This window comes from Nelumbo lutea, chromosome 8 (genome assembly GCF_056320005.1).
Source record: "Nelumbo lutea isolate HS-2025 chromosome 8, American lotus-T2T, whole genome shotgun sequence".
Lineage (NCBI taxonomy): Eukaryota > Viridiplantae > Streptophyta > Magnoliopsida > Proteales > Nelumbonaceae > Nelumbo > Nelumbo lutea.
The window spans coordinates 21,522,875-21,538,998 of NC_142691.1; the positions used below are offsets into that span (position 1 = coordinate 21,522,875).

At 39.3% G+C, this 16,124-nt stretch overlaps 1 protein-coding gene across 1 annotated transcript in view; it reads right to left on the bottom strand.

Moving 5' to 3' along the window:
* LOC148843284 (cation-chloride cotransporter 1-like) overlaps positions 1-15,455 on the bottom strand; it is a 56,563-nt gene extending 41,108 nt beyond the window's left edge. The window contains exons 1-5 of the mRNA XM_088959388.1: positions 14,823-15,455; positions 9,618-9,795; positions 9,166-9,315; positions 8,649-8,736; positions 4,547-4,638 (exon numbers count right to left, since the gene is read on the bottom strand). Coding sequence (XP_088815514.1) covers positions 4,547-4,638; positions 8,649-8,736; positions 9,166-9,315; positions 9,618-9,619 — 332 coding nt within the window. The 5' untranslated portion in view covers positions 9,620-9,795; positions 14,823-15,455. The remainder of the gene's footprint in view (positions 1-4,546; positions 4,639-8,648; positions 8,737-9,165; positions 9,316-9,617; positions 9,796-14,822) is intronic.
* Positions 15,456-16,124: the final 669 nt, after the last annotated feature.

Genomic DNA, 16,124 nt, shown 5'->3' on the forward strand with positions numbered 1-16,124 from the left:
TGCCATCAGCCTCCCATTTCCATCTCCAAGCATTCTCCTTGTTCGAGTCAATCCTCTGGTTATGAAGCAGGCCCAACAGATTTGCATACTCTTCAACTTCCCAATCAAAGAGGCACCTCCTACAAAATATATTCCAACTGAGAGTTACCAGAGGCATTGAAATTCTCAGCCACCGAGGAATCTTGATTTACAAAAATTTGATATAAGAGAGGAAAGGCATCTTTTAGATACACTTCAGAACACCAAGAATCTTTCCAAATTTTAATTCTTTCCCTATTTCCCAATTTATATCCGATTCCTTCCTTAAATAAAATAGAGTTCTTCAAAATACCTGTCCAAATGGAACTTATCCCTCTTGAAATAGGAGATTTGAATCTCCAATCACCCCAATCCACTCCATATTTGTCCACAATCAGCTCTCCACCATGAATTACTTTCATTTGTAAATCTCCAAAACCATTTACACAGGAGGGCAGAGTTAAACTTCTTCAATTTTCTTATTCCCAACCCACCAACTTCCTTAGGAAGACACACTTGGTCCCAATTTACAACATGAACCTTCTTCTCCTCCTCCCAACCTCTCCAAAGAAAGTTTTTCTGTATTTGATCCAATCTATTTGCAAATTTGGAAGAAAAGGAAAGAGGGAGAAGAAATAAGTAGGCAGATTAGAAAGATTGCTCTTAATCAATGTAGCTCTCCCCCCGAAAGAAAGATATTTAGCTTTCCAAGATGCCAACTTCTTCTCCATTCTTTCAACTACTGGAATCCAAGTCTCAGAGGAAGAACATTTAGCTCCAAGAGGAAGCCCCAAGTATTTGACCGGAAGATGGGCAGTCTAACAAGCCATAACTTCTGCACAATCCTCTAGATTTGTAGCATGACCTACAGGGATGATCTGAGATTTACTCAAATTTACCTTGAGGCCAGACACCACCTCAAACCAACTCAAAATTCCAAGCACCACCTCTAGCTGACTTGGTGAAGCATCAACAAAACATAAAGTGTCGTCAGAAAATTGAAGAATATTAACTTTTTCCTTGCCCGGTGCAATTGCAAAGCCATCCCAAAGCCCATTCTCAACAGTCTTCTTGCTAAAAAGAGTTAGAATTTCCATGACACAAATGAAAAGTAGGGGAGAGAGAAGGTCACCTTGCCTCAAACCTCTAGTGCTTCCAAAAAACCCCGTTGATTGCTCATTAACTAAGATGGAGAACTTAGGGGTCTGAACACAAACTCTGATCCAGTTTCTTCAAAGCTGCCTGAATAGGGCTGTGGTTGGACACTGGCCTAGGAAGGGAAAACTGCCTGAAATCCGGAAAAAATTCATCCCAGTTTAAAGATACCAAAAATCTGTCCAGCCTTACCAAGGTCCAAGGTTGGGACAGATTGATTATTAGTCCAAGTGAATCTATTACCCTGAATCGGAACATCCATTAATTCCATATTATTAATGAAGTCAGCAAACATGTTCATCAAACCAGTTCTTCTACCCCTTGTATTCTTCTCATCCACCGAAATAATTGCATTAAAATCACCCCCGGTTACCCAAGGATAATTCTGAGGGTCTCTCAGGTCTGTTAATTCCTCCCAAAAAGCCGCCCGAAGATCAGAATCAACAGGACCATATATGTTTGTAACTTGAATAAGTTTCCCATCTTGTAATTTCAGCCTTAGAGAGACTGAGAAATTACCAATTCTGCTAGAAACCAGAGAACAGAAAGTAGGGTCCCAAAGGCTCGCAATGCCACCAGCACTCCCTGAAGCAACCAAGGCCTTCCATCTGACCTGACCCTCCCCCCAAACACTTCGAACCGTAGCAGCATCAAGATTCTCCAGCTTAATTTCTTGGAGCAAGACTATCTTAGACTTCGATTGCTTCAGGGAATCACATACCATCATCATCCTCCTTCCCAACCCCAGCCCTCTAACGTTCCAGGAAAGTATTCTCACTTCCATAAGAATTAACTAATGACAAGGACCCACACTTCACAACTTCCTAGACCCCCTTGCAGCCCCTTCATTGCTCCCCGCCTTATCATTCAGACCCCACGTTAATCTCATCATTTCTCTACTTCTCTTTGTTTTTATTCCCCCTTTTTTGGCCGCCAATTTTCCCCTCTCCATAAGCACTCTTTGTTCAATCCCTTCCAAAAATTTGATAGTTTCAACTTCCATCCCCTCCATCGAAATTCCCAGGAAATTCCCCAACCCCAGAAGTTCTGACGGCACCCAAGAAGAATGATTATTTTCAGACACACTATCCTTACCTACCTCCATAGTAGATAAACTTAATTTACCCTAGTTTCCTATCAAGACTTCTCCATTGCTTCTCCTCATTGGCCCAGGGCTTCCTCCACTATTCCCCAACTCTTTGGATTGATCAAGGCTGTTTCCCTCATTCCCGCTTTGAACCTCCTTACCCAACACTGCAATAGGGGTCACCACCATCGGAGTCTCTTCCACTGGCACCAGAGGGAGATCTTGAATTTGTTGCCGCCTAGTATCCATCTCCCACGAACCTTTTGAAGAAGACCGAACTTTTGGGGAAGATGTAGCAGCCTGACTCAGGCCTCCTAGCTCCATTTCTTCAGAACTGGGAATCTGGACCAAAGGATAACCAACACTTGGATTCATCAGCTGTTTAGACGGAAGACTGACCCAGGTCGGCTCCAATCGAACTGGGCTATAGGCTGTTTGTCTTCCAGTGGGCCACCGAGGCTCACTAAAAAAATTTTTAACTTCATTTTTCTTAACCACTTGACTGGAGCAGGCAGACAGGATATTAAGTCTAGCTTGACCCAGATCCTGAGTCTGAATCTGAGCCACCTCATCACCCTTGGAATCCAAACCGGCCCCTTGTCGAGCCTCCCACCCCTTACTCCTCGAGATCTCAACATCTGGCTCCGCGTGCATCTCTTTGATGCACTGCTTGATGAGACCTTTTAATTCCTCCACCCTCGAGAATCCCCCACATCCTCCCTTCATTAATTCTGGCGTACAAGACTCGAAAATATCATTCTAAGGACAATCTTGGCCGTCCAAAGAGACTACTTGTGGACAGACCAGATTCATCCCACGACCATCTTCTTCCCCTCCGTCGAACTCCAACAAGCATCTAAACGGCAGTTTGATTCTCAGATAGCTTCTTTGAACATCTTGCAGCAGCGAACTCTCTCCCTCGTCTTCTAAGACCACAGTATTTGAAATCTCCGAGCTCCTTCCCTGCAATCAGATCTGACTGTTCACATGATTCTCCTACATCCAGCTTCGAACTGTCGGCAGAGATTCAGGCCAGATGCAGATTTCAAACATCGACTCCCCCACAACAACCTCCACTTTTTCAGGAATATTTCCGGTCCTTCTCACCTTCGTTCGAACCCACTCACAAGTTGATAGCTCCTCAGGGGAGTCATCGGTTTCCACAAAACCACCACACGCATCCCCTATGGTATTGATCACACTCAGACACCACAGTAACAGAGGAAGACCATAAACCCTAACCCAGATTGTTTTCGAACAATCAGAGTCTCCGCTTGATTCCGGATAGAAGCAGCCTGCACTTCCCCCCCCCCCAGTCGAGAAAGAGATGGATTCTCCCCATTTGCCATGGGCCCTGATTGAGGATCCATGCCACCGCTAATCTCAATGGGAATATGAACAGGAAGAGGTCATCAGCAAATTTCTTCACTCTCACTCCCCCCACCTCCTTCCAGCATCTGCTTACCCAGTTTTCCACTTCTTGAAATCCTACCCTCCGCTGAAATCTCCCCACCAAGCAACCTCGCAGGAATCTCCTTCTAGCCTCAACGTCTTGGAGCTCTATCACTCTGTCACTATCACCTATCTTTCCTCCACCTTCTTGATTTCAGACTGCCCAAAATCCGGCCAAACTCCAACCGCAACTGCCTTACTGTAAGAAAAATTCGGTCTCCTCCTCGCCCTCTTCTCTACACCCCTGTACCAGTTGCTAGCTTCCCATCTCCTCCCACCTCCCTGAGCTCTCTGAAGAGATCTATCTCGAAACATCTTCACCCCGCAATCTAATACAAAACAATCCAAGGCCTTAGCTAATTATGTTACAGGAACAATCTACATAACACAAGGAAAGGGCCCTTAAGTTCCTAATTCCTATAAGCTGTTAGCCACACAATGCATCCCACCTCTGTTAGGTCAGAGGACCTATCCTACTGCCAACCGGTAATAAAGTGTTCCAGATTTGTTGAGTTTGTTCTATTATTTGAGTCATACATAATCTGAATAACTAAAAAGAGAAAAGATGCAAGTAAATTTCTGCCCATGACTGGAGCTGAAAACACCATAAATGTTGAACTCAAACTGAGCTGTAATCTTCAAATTTCAACTATTTTTGGCAATAAACTGCATAGAATTTCCTTTCAATAGAGCCAGAACAGAAATGTAGAACTATGGTAAAACTTATTTTCTCATTTATCTACAAACAAAAATACAATTACCAATGAAAAGATAAAAAAAAAAAAAGAGAGAGAGAGAGAGACGCAAGCAAATTAAGAGCAGGAAAAGTGTTACCAAGAAAATCGGATATAGTAAATAATTCCCAGTATGTTCTGCAAGCATGGGACAAACACACCCATCATTGTCCCCAGTTTAACACCAGTTGGCTGCAGGATAAATCAAAATTACTTTTCATCAGAAGCATGGTAAGGCATCTAAAATGCAGCAGAAGCTCAACAACTATAACCGAAGATAAACCATGTTTGTCAAAAGAAAAAGAAGCAACATGACCACATTCCGAGGTGATAAGGCATTTAAATCTCAAAAGAAAAAGAAAAGAAGCAACATGCATCAATCATGCTTGTGTTTTGTGGAACAATTGAAATTATAAACCACCTTTTCTTGAATGTCAATACACTAGTGAAAGTCTATGTTTTATTGGTGTTAGAGTCGGCTATAGAAGGGCAGTCTAGTCTTTTTACTTTATGTTATGTACTAGATGTAATTACTATTATATTCTAAGTTAAGTGATGTGAGTGGGGGCACAATAGTAATTGTGTTTTTTTAGAAAACTATAAATAAATCTGGCCAACTAGAGAGAGGAGGGTTCTCTAATTCAAACCAGTCTTTCCTTCTAACTATTCTTCTCTTCTCTCTTCTCCTCTTTTATTCTGAAACTGAAGCATATACAGATCTGAACTTTATCAATTGATAATGGAAATTTATTGACGGAGAAAGGGGGGGAGAGAGAGAAAAAGAGAGAGAGAGAGAAAGAGAGAGAGAGAGAGAGAGAGAGCATACTTAAAGGAAAATAAAACAACACTTCATGAACAACATCCCAAAATGTCCAAAATGCTTCAAATAGCAGGATAGCTCAAAATAACTAACACACCTCAGGATTCCAAAGCAGACTCAGTCTCACAGTATGCTAACACTCCAAGATAACCACAATTTGAGATTCATATCTCTAACCCATCAAGACCCACCTGCCAATCTTTTCAACAGGGTACACCAATGTGAATCTTCCTACCAGACACCAGTAGAGGGACACAGAATGCTTCCCTCTCCAAGACCTCTTCCAACATCACATTCACCCTCTTCAACCACCTGATAGATTCTGCAGTTACACTGTCTGCTTTTTCCATTCCAAAGGAAACAGAATCCGTGGATCTTGTGTTAAAGGATTCTTCATATTTTCTCTAGAAGGGTTTTGTCCAAAAGACAAGGCATTCAATTCCTCAAACCAAAAATAGGAGAATTGAAGAAGATCATCAAGAGAGCCAATCAGAACTTAATTGAAGAGATGACAAAAGGACAGTGGGTCTGAGGGCCTAAATCTCATAGCTTCAGATTGATAATACCATCATTAGCTTCCATATTCCATTACATGTGACTCATTGGGATAAAACAGAAGAAGCATTTCACTAATACACAAAAGATGCTATACTTAGGAATTGGCAGCAGACGACCTCCACTTCAGTGGCAAAATCGTTGACATTACTCATTTGGCACCCTCCATAACCTAATACAATAAAACTTAACTTTGATCAGTGCAGTATTGGCCTATTGGGAACCCTGGACTTTCAGGAGTGGGGGAGCCTTTGGAAGTTACACTTGTGCCTCCTTCTTTAGAGCACTGTTACCCTCTCCTCTTGTTGGTTTGTCTTTTCCTGTTAAAGATGTATGGTGTCGACCTATACCTCCAAAGGTTGGGAGTTTCTGTTGGGAAGCCTTTCTGGAAAGAGTTAATACAGGGGATCTACTCCAAAGAAAAAGACCCAACAGTTGTTTGTCTCCTCACAGGTGTGTTCTCTGTAAATCTGATGGTGAGTCTGGATACTATTTACTAATTTCTTGTCAGTTTATTAAGGTTATTTGGGAATGGTTTGCTTCTTTGTTTGGGTGCAGGTGGACTCCTTCTTTGAATGTGCAAAGCTTATTTACTTCCATGCCCAACTGGCCAACCAAAAGGGCCAAGATCATGTGGAGATGCGGTAGGGCTGCAATATGCTGGACTGTTTGGGAGGAGAGAAACTCAAGGATATTCTCAGATAAGGAGAGAAGTATGGATAAAATCCTTGAGACTATCCACATCAGGATGATACATTGGCTGAGAACATTGAAATTGACAAGGAGCTGGAAGGAGATTGCAGAATCAGGCTCAAGTAGGAAGAACTTAAATTTTTGCTGGACACCTCCACCTCATGGGTTCACCAAACTGAATTTCGATGGTAGCAGCATAGGCAATCCAGGACCTTCTGGAATAGGGGGAGTAATAAGGGATGAAGCAGGAAATTTGTTGGCTATGTACTCTGGTCCGATTGGGGTAGGAGACTCTTTGAGGGCTGAGGTCCTAGGAGCTATTGAAGGGATACAAAGGGCCAAAGAACTGAGTATTAAAAAGCTGATTATAGAAGGTGATTCTGAAATTGTGGTGAATTGGCTAACAGAGGACAGTTCTATGCTCTGGAAATACAGCAATGAAAAGAGGAAGTTCAAGTGGCTCACCAAGGACATAGAAATACATTGTACATGGATAAAGAGAATTGCAAATGCATTGGCAGATGGTCTAGCTAAACAAGGGGTAAACAGAAATACTATGTTCTGGGCTGCTTTGTAATTGTAATTGTAATTGCTTCATGGTCAGAATGTACCTTGGGTAGTTGGGAGTTAAGATTCTTTAGCTCCCGCCTCTGTAACTCTGATTATCTCAATCTTTATTTATAAAAGTTCATTGCTATTGATAAAAAATATATACAATACTGCTATACTGAGGCCCAATGGGCACAGGTGACACTGCAAAAGCAGAAATTATGGCATGTCTGACAGGACTCAGGCTGGTTATATTGTTTGAACTTCAGAAACATACTAGTAGAAGGGACTCACAAGTGGTTGTAGCCTTGTAGGCTGGTTAATGAAGAATGAAGTTAGAAAACTTAAACATGCCATGGGAAAACTATCAAATCAAATCTAGCAGCACATTTGGGGACAGCCCATAGGTGGACTCCTAGATCTGCAAAAGTGATGGCCGATGGACTAGCTAATCAAGGTTGCAAGGGGTTAACTGGAGAGAGTTGTACTGGAGTCTGATTGATCACATAGTTTTCAAGGCGCCAAGGCAAGGCTAGGTAATAGGGAGGCGCCTTGTCGCCTAGGTGATGGATTTTTTAAGTAAAAACATACACCCTAGGGTAGTTCCCCAGGTTCCATAACCATACTTCCTTAATAATTATCCATAATTTTCATAAGAAAAGTATGAACTTCATGTTTAAGTATAGAAAATCAACATATTCATAAGAAAAAGAAGAAAGAAAATAAAATTCAAAAACAATAGGGGCTGAACCCCTATTTTTGTTATAGGAAAAGTAGAAAAGAAAAGGTGAAAGCAGAAGAAGAAAATGTGTTGAGTAGACAAAATTTTAAGTTCTTATCGGTTCTGGTTTTGAAGTCTTTGAGGGTTCAATACAGCAGTTAGCAATGTTTATGTTGATTAAACCCTAACAAATAAGAAAATAATAAAAATAAATTATTATATAAACACAAAATGAGTATTTTAATTTAATGTCTATTTTATAATTATAATCTCAAAAAAAATAAAGAATGTAAAAGTATTTATAACACAACATACAAAACTGCTTAGAGATTATGAGAGGCAAACCTCAAAGGGCACCTTGTTGCCTAGGTATCGCCTAGGTGCCCAACTGCCCGCCTAGGCATCACCTTGACAACTGTGATTGATCAGGTTGAAGGTCTTTAATGTAAATTGGTCATAACTATCATACAGAAAAAAGCATGCAAAGAGAGTATTTTAAGAAATTTCTAGGGTTAACTAGGGAAGGTACAGATACATACTTTCAACAAATACCATAACTCCTTTTCTGTTTTTCTTCTGCTTTAGTTTGCTTAAACATGAGACAATGATCAAAGAATTACAAGGTCATATAGTAGCACCAATCAGCAGATAATCAATTAGATAAGGAATTCCAGAAAGATTTTATCATTCAATGGCCTTAGAAGAATTCCTATAAAATAATAACAAATAGCCTCTATGGACAACAAAAACAATATATATGCCCATGGTTATTGGTTTCTTGCAATCATTTTCCACCATGTGTTGGCACATTAGGAGGCAAAATTTATGGAGGTCACATTAACATGCCAAAGAAAATTGTCATACCTTTGGACGTCCAAGAGTGATAGAAACGTCTTCCCCATCTCTCCTGTCTCTTGGACTAGAGGGGGCAGGAATTTGTTCTCCTATCATACTGGAAAAGAGATCCAATTAAGACGTTAAGTAATTACACAAGAGTTGAAATCCATTGCCCAACAGAAATAAATTCTGTACGATCAAGAATGGATAACTACATACTTGACCAAATAAAGGAGAGCCCAAAAAAATCTGTTCAAGGGTGTTGAAAAATTGGAATGGTACCAACAAGGAAAAACAATAGAAGCCATTACTTGGTGTAATGGTAAAATCTCAGACTGGCAAGCATGGGAACACAGGTTCAAGTCTGAGGGCGGACACATTTTGCAAAAATAAAAAATGCCAAAGGTTAGGACCATAACTGGTCTACCCCTCCCAAGACCCCAAATAGCTGGGACCAACATTGGGCAATGGCCTTTCTCATGCCAACAAAGAAAAACAAAAATTTGGAATCATATGTTGAGGAATAAATACAAGAAACCATTACCTCTTAAGACCAAGGATGTTGACAAGAGAGTCAAAGCCAAACAATTCCAATTTGGACTCACTGAGGGAACCATTTACTTCTGTATGAGTTGGAGATGACTCCTCCCTTGCATCAGACTCCATGTTTGATTGAGAATCTACTTCAATTTTCCTGTCATGACACAAGAATCAATATCAAGTACTTCAATCAGCATATAGAGATAGAACTCTTTTTTTAAAGGTAAAATAATTTAGTAGAACTTCAGAAAAAAAAAAAAAAAAGTTAGCTCAGAATCAAATACATACATATATACCTGCATAAGAATCAATATCAAGTACCATACAATTATATATAATACTTCATAGACCAATATGTCACTACAAATAAACAGAAAAAAATATACAAAAATAGAAATATAAATTTATTTACTATATAAACAATAAACCCAAAGGCCTAAGTATTTATCAACGTACATAATGAATTCCTCACAACTTCCCCCCAGAGAACTTGAAAGTCAGCTCTTTCTCTCTTTCTCAATATATACTCCGTCAGCCAATTCTCTTCAATGGTTTGACTATTGAACCTGCTTAATACTTCAAGATCATTGATCTCATTTTGCCACTAGGTAAGAATATTTAAGATTTATTTTCCCTGCATGAACAATTACTGTAAATGTTCCATCTTTAGCTATAATAAAAACACAAAAGGAAAATTTGACATAGTACAGATGTTCTGAGCTTTAGACAAAAGTGATCGATAATATAAACATTGTGAGGTAATAGTTTCTGACTAAAATTTAGAGTAGCGATCCATCATATGCTCTGTTAACACAAAAGACATGCTGGAAACCCATGTTTTAGAGAAAATATGGAGAAATATGTGAACTAAGTAAAAAAGTACAGTTCTGAATTAATTCACAAACATTATTTTAAAGCAAAAGCACCATCATTATTATTTTTTAAGATGCTGAAAAAGAAGAACATCAGTGCCCTCAAACAAGTAAAGGATTAGAAGAGTCAGATATTGGTGCAAGTTACAAAAGTCTTTTCCCACGTCAAAGGTAGTCATTTGGAGGCTGGCCCATGCAGCAATAGGATGGTTACAATCAGGTGATTCAAAGATAGTAATAGGATGGTTACAATCAGGCAGTATGGGAATCGGAATTACGGGTAGACCCTAAGGAAGACCAGAAGCCTTTCTCTTATATGGGTTAGTAGGTCAGCAAATAGTTTGGCTGATGGGTTAGCCAGACAAGGGGTAAAATAGAGTTGAATTGTTTAGGGATGAACCGTAATTATGAAGTCTTTGGGGGTTCTAGTACCCTATGCTATGGGGCTGAACCTCTGTAATGTTTTTAAAGTTAATCTATTGAAAGTTACCTTTTCCTATTAAAATTAGTAAAGGAAAGAACATAACTAAAATCCTTCAAGGGTCACTGAAAAGTGGCACTATCAAAAGGTCCAGCTTTCTGTTGAGTTATTGGGCCCAGCTTTGTTTTATTTTATTTACTTTTTTCAGTTAGGAAGTTATTGGGCCTTAGGCCCATTAGTTTATGTTAAGTTGTCTTTTCAGCTACTTACAAGTAGCCGACCTACTAAGGGTATTCTTGTATTTGTACATTCTTTTTATGAAGTATATAAATTAAAAGGAAGGGGGCAGCCAATAACTTAACATCGGCCCAATAACTGATTCTTTTTGGCTTCTTCTCTTCCTTTCTTGCTGAAACCTTTCAGCTCTTTCTTCTTTTCTCTTCACAAAGTTTATATCAAACACAACTATCAGATTTTCTACTCTTTCTACCACTGATGATTATCATAAACTTAATGCTCCCAAAAGAATCTCCAAAGGCATTCCTAGAGGAGACAAGGACTGCAAATAGCAATGTTGTAAGACTCAGAGTCACAAACCGAAAAGGCTGCCAGGTCACAGGTCAGACAGATCGACTGACCGCTAGGTCAACCAAGTAACTTGCGATGTCATATTTATAAAATATAAAAGTATTATACATGTAATGATATACGTATTAGTTGTGGTCGAATGGTTTTTGTTTTGGTTTTTAATATAGGTGACCAGGTTTCAAGTCTTCTAACTCACATTTATTCAAATTTCAAAGATGTATATACATATTTGGGCATATAGATATTAAAGAGAAAAAATAGACACAAATACCATGATAAACAAATGGTAGCGTATTAATTTATGCAAGGGAGAGGTCATAGGTTCAATTCTCATCATTTCCATTTTATGATTTCTAATAAATAGGTGACCAGGGAGGGTCATTCAAAACTGGCTGGGTTGTTAAAAGCCAGCCAATTTTAAACAGTTTTCACAGTCCTACTGTCCAGTCTGGTCCAAGTCTTACAACATAAGCAAATAGTATCCTTCATCTGAATTTGAACCCAAGCTTGCTCTAATAAGGCTATCCAATTTCATCAGTTTATGATTGGATTGGATACATCTGTTAGTAAAGTTGGTTTAAGTATTGCATGTTTGCATGCTTACCAACTAAGCAGTCATAAGTCCAAGTCTCATAGAAGTTGTTTTATTCATCAAATCACACTATGATACTGAAAAGGCTTGAAGCCTAAAAAGCTGATAAACAATCAACTGGTATAACAGAAGTGGTAAACACCAATCAACCCAATCAACTGGTATTTATCAATGTTGGGGGGAGGGGGTCTGATTGGTCAAAGTTTTTTCACTATCGTAAAAATTACCTTATTCATGATATAGATATACAAGATCAAAGGCAATTCTTGTTCATTTCATTCATATTATACAATATTTTGATCATTTTTAGTTTAATTTATTAATTGTATACAATATCAAATTTGGATATAGATAACCTCCCAAAGTCAAAGTTTTCTGCTTGGAAACATCCTTAAAGATCATCAGTACCAGGGAAATTCTTCAAAGAAAGAAACCCTCATGTTTGTGTCCTTTGCCTCAAAGATGGAGAGAGTGTCAACCATTTTTTTTATCTTTCCCATTTCCAGCAGCAATTTGGACACACTATTTTTAATTATTCTGCTACACTTGGGTTGCTCCACATAATAAGCTTGAATTATTTGCATCACAACAACCACCTCTATACACACAAGGGAAAACTAATGTAGCTATGCAATAAAGCAGCAATTGTTTGGGGCATACGGAAGAGAGAAATCGATGAATTTTCAAAGAGAATTTTTTTTTTTTTTGGATCAATAACAAATTCATTAACTCATCATTAAAATAATTACAAAGAGGAAGACAAACACTCTTATCTCCCAAATACAACTTAAGCCTTCAAAAGAAAAGAAAAGGAAAGGAAGAAACAATAAAGTTACAGTTTAGCCCAAAACATTAAGTCCCTTTCTACCCCTTGTTTAGCTAATCCATCAGCTAAAGAATCAGCTGATCTTTTAACCCAAATTCATCTTCACTTCCATCTCCCGCACCAGCTACTTAAATTTTCTCCACTCATTGCTGTAATTCCATAAGCCACTGCTATCTTTATTCAGCCACCCTATCACCACCTCTGAATCCCCTTCAATTATAAGCTTTCTGATATTCATCTCCTTAGCTTTCTGAATTCCTTTCCATAACTGCAGAGATCTCAGCTCTAAGAGAGTCACCCACTCCAATTGGGCCTGAGAACAAGGCAGAAATGACCCCATTCTCATCCCTAAAGACACCTCTAATCCCTGACTGTCCGGGATTCCCCCACTACTCCCATCAAAGTTTAATTTTATGAATCCAGCAGGTGGTGGGGTCCAAGGCACACTCATTACTGATCTGGCCTGTGTACAGTTTGCAATCTCACCCCACTTCCTCAACATGTCATCCACTGTGTAATCTGTAATTTTCAAAGAGAAATTGAGAAACTGAAGTTCAATTCCAATGGTTGCTGCCTAGGCAATCCAGGACTATCTAGATTCAGAGGAGTGCTCAGAAACCATGAACGGAAACTTCAACTCAGTTATTGTGGACCATCTGGAGAAGGGGATTCTTTGAAGGATGAAATGTTAGTACTTCTCCAAGGTCCCAGGTTGAGTTGTATAATGGGCTGGACTGAACCAACTATAGAAGGGGACTGCCAAGTAGTGATTAATTTGGTAGCAGCTGAAGATCAAAGGTCCATGGAACCTAAGACATTTGACAAGAGAAATCAAGCTTCTAGTATCCACTATGAACCACTTGCTCAAACAGATCCCCAAATAAGAAAACAGTCTAGCAGATTTGCTAGAGACTATAGAGTCAACAAAACTTTGTTGGACTGGGGCATGCCTGGTCCCAGGACTTGTACCATAAATCTGGAATTTATGGTTCTTCTCAATAAATGGATATGAATATATCCCATTCAAATCTGATCTATTTGCAGCCATGGAAGAGATATTCCTATCTCTGAACCTACCAATATCCATAACTCCCACCTCCTTTGGGTTGCACTTTTTTTTCTAATTTACCAAGTGGAATCCATTAAGGTTTTCCTAGATCTACAGGAATTCTTAGTGAGCTTTTGCACTCTCTCCACTACCTTGGCCTTGATGTTAAACATGAAGATGAAGAAAATGGGCAATTAGTAAAGGCAGACCTTATGACGGTGATTCAGAAACCAAGGGATGTGCAGTTTTTTCCTCCCAAAGTAAGTTGCTTTTGAATTCTCTCAACAAGGATACAGAGCTCTAGGATTAGTTCCTGTGAGAAACCAAGGTATTTCAAAGTCCAACTAGACCTTACACGTCCTAGGCCTAGGGTTATCACAATTCACAGACATATCCAATTTTTTATCTTCCATGTCTAGATCAGACAGAAACAAGTCCCCTCAATTTGCATTAACCACTTTTTATTGGTAAAATAATTGGTCCTATATCCACATGTACCAACCATCTAAATCAAGTTTCCCTAATTTCATCACCCATCAAGGAGCTCCTAAGTCCCCATTCTGACCATATCATTTCTAGTTTTGTCACTCACATTTAAAGGCGTAAATATGGTTTGTGAACATCACTCACTAAACTGATCACCCAAAATATCTTGGATTACTGGGTTCCAAATTTTTTTAAGGCAATTAAGGTGCCACATGCTCCCTTCTTCAAAATGGGAAGATATCTCCATTTTCTTCCAAAGCAAATGGATGAGATTTCATGGAAAGTGGATCCAAAAGGAGAGTCCTCCGTAAACTTAGCCTATCTCACTCCCTCTAATGCGTTTCCCTTCTAGCATGGAAGTCCTCAGATTCCTAATTGACGAACAATGTCTAAAGATGAAGGATCCACAGATTGTTTGTTCTTTCATTACCATGAGATTTTTTAAAGTATGGTGCTTATTTGTTCTCATACGTTTCTGCGTGGATACGTTCATATTCATTTGTAAGAGCATCCTTTCTTGGCTTCAGTGTTCTTTAGCCGCTGGGAGTACTAAATTATGGAGAAGGATACGATTTTTTATTTGTTATAGCATCCAGAACAAAAAAAAAAAAAAAAAAAAAAAAAAAAAAGAATAGATGGACTTTTTGAGGGGAACAAATAATTTTTTACGTAGATTCTAAACAGATCGGAGCGGATACTTCGAATGGAGTTAAAATCCAGACATCCAACTCGATCCGAACTCAATCGTTGCATATCCAATCCCCAAATGTATCCACAAGAACGAACATCCAACAGAAAAGATAAAAGAAAGCTTCCACTAGATGTTACCTGTGATATGATCAAAGACTGATCTCGCCTAACACAGTGAAATCCCATGTTCTGCGAAGACCTCCATTAACAAGACCAAACGCCACTCCTCTCTATTTGCTTGTCTTTAACAATTTAACCCCGGACAACCTTTCTAGCTCCAGAGTATCCTCACTGTAGAAAGGACGTACTTAGCAAAAGAGAACAGATCTCTGATTCTTCAATGGCTTTCCTTCTTGCGGGAAACAAATTGGAGTTAGCGACGCATTGAAGAAAATTGATCTCTGACTCTTCAAAAATGCTGTTTTTTCTTCCTTCTGGATAAGTTAAAGAAAGAAAAAGGTCCAAAACAAATCTTGCACAGAAATGATCGAGTCAGGAAAGAAGCCAAAGAAAAAAGGAAAACTGTAAATTTTGAATCCGATTCAACTCAGCGAGTCATCTTTGGACGTGTCTTGACGCTTAGAAGCTTCAACGGTGAAAGGTTTTCGTCGGAAGGAACTCGGAAGAAAACTTCGGACTTCATAAATCATCACATATTCACATGGTAGTAGGAAGGAAGCCCGAAGCCCCAAGTTCGCTGAATGTCTTCGAGGCAGATGCTAGCACCACGGAACCCTCAGATCACAAAAGGGAAAAGAATTCTCCGAATTCTGTTTGTTTTTTCGTTAAACCCCGTATCCGTATTTGTGGACGGATTTGAGTAGCTTGTTTGGTTAGCATTTTCTTTCCTCGGTGGAATTGAATTCTGTTAAATTTGGTTTTGGACCGTGGACGTGGAAATCCCCAGCTTTCTAGATTTCGTGCGCCGTCTTTTACGAGTCGGGAGCGGAACAAGAGAGTAATGGATTTGCTGATTCCAAACTCCAATGTTACCAGTAAGCTCAAAGCGAGAAACGATCAGACGGCCGAGATTCACGTGATCGTGTTGCCTCTCAATCATGTAGGGCGCAAATTATACGATGCATCTTCTTGAGGTAGATCAAAGATACTCCCATCAATCTAAGGCCAACATACGAGTGGTGAGTAGGGGTGATCATGGGCTGGGCCAGGCTGGGCTTTACACATGATAAGGGTTATAGCTTAGGCCCGGGCTTGGCCTGGCTCAGGGTTTTGGGCCTTAAACATAAGCCTTAGCTCAGCTTTATACAAGCCCAGGCCGAGCCTAATTTTGGGCCAATGTCTTTCATATATAAAACATTATATATCTATAATATTTTATATTAAATGACATAACATGCACATAAACTTATTTTATACATTATATAATATAAAACATTACATATTGTTGGTGCTTAGAATGGTCGAGGACAACAAAGTAAT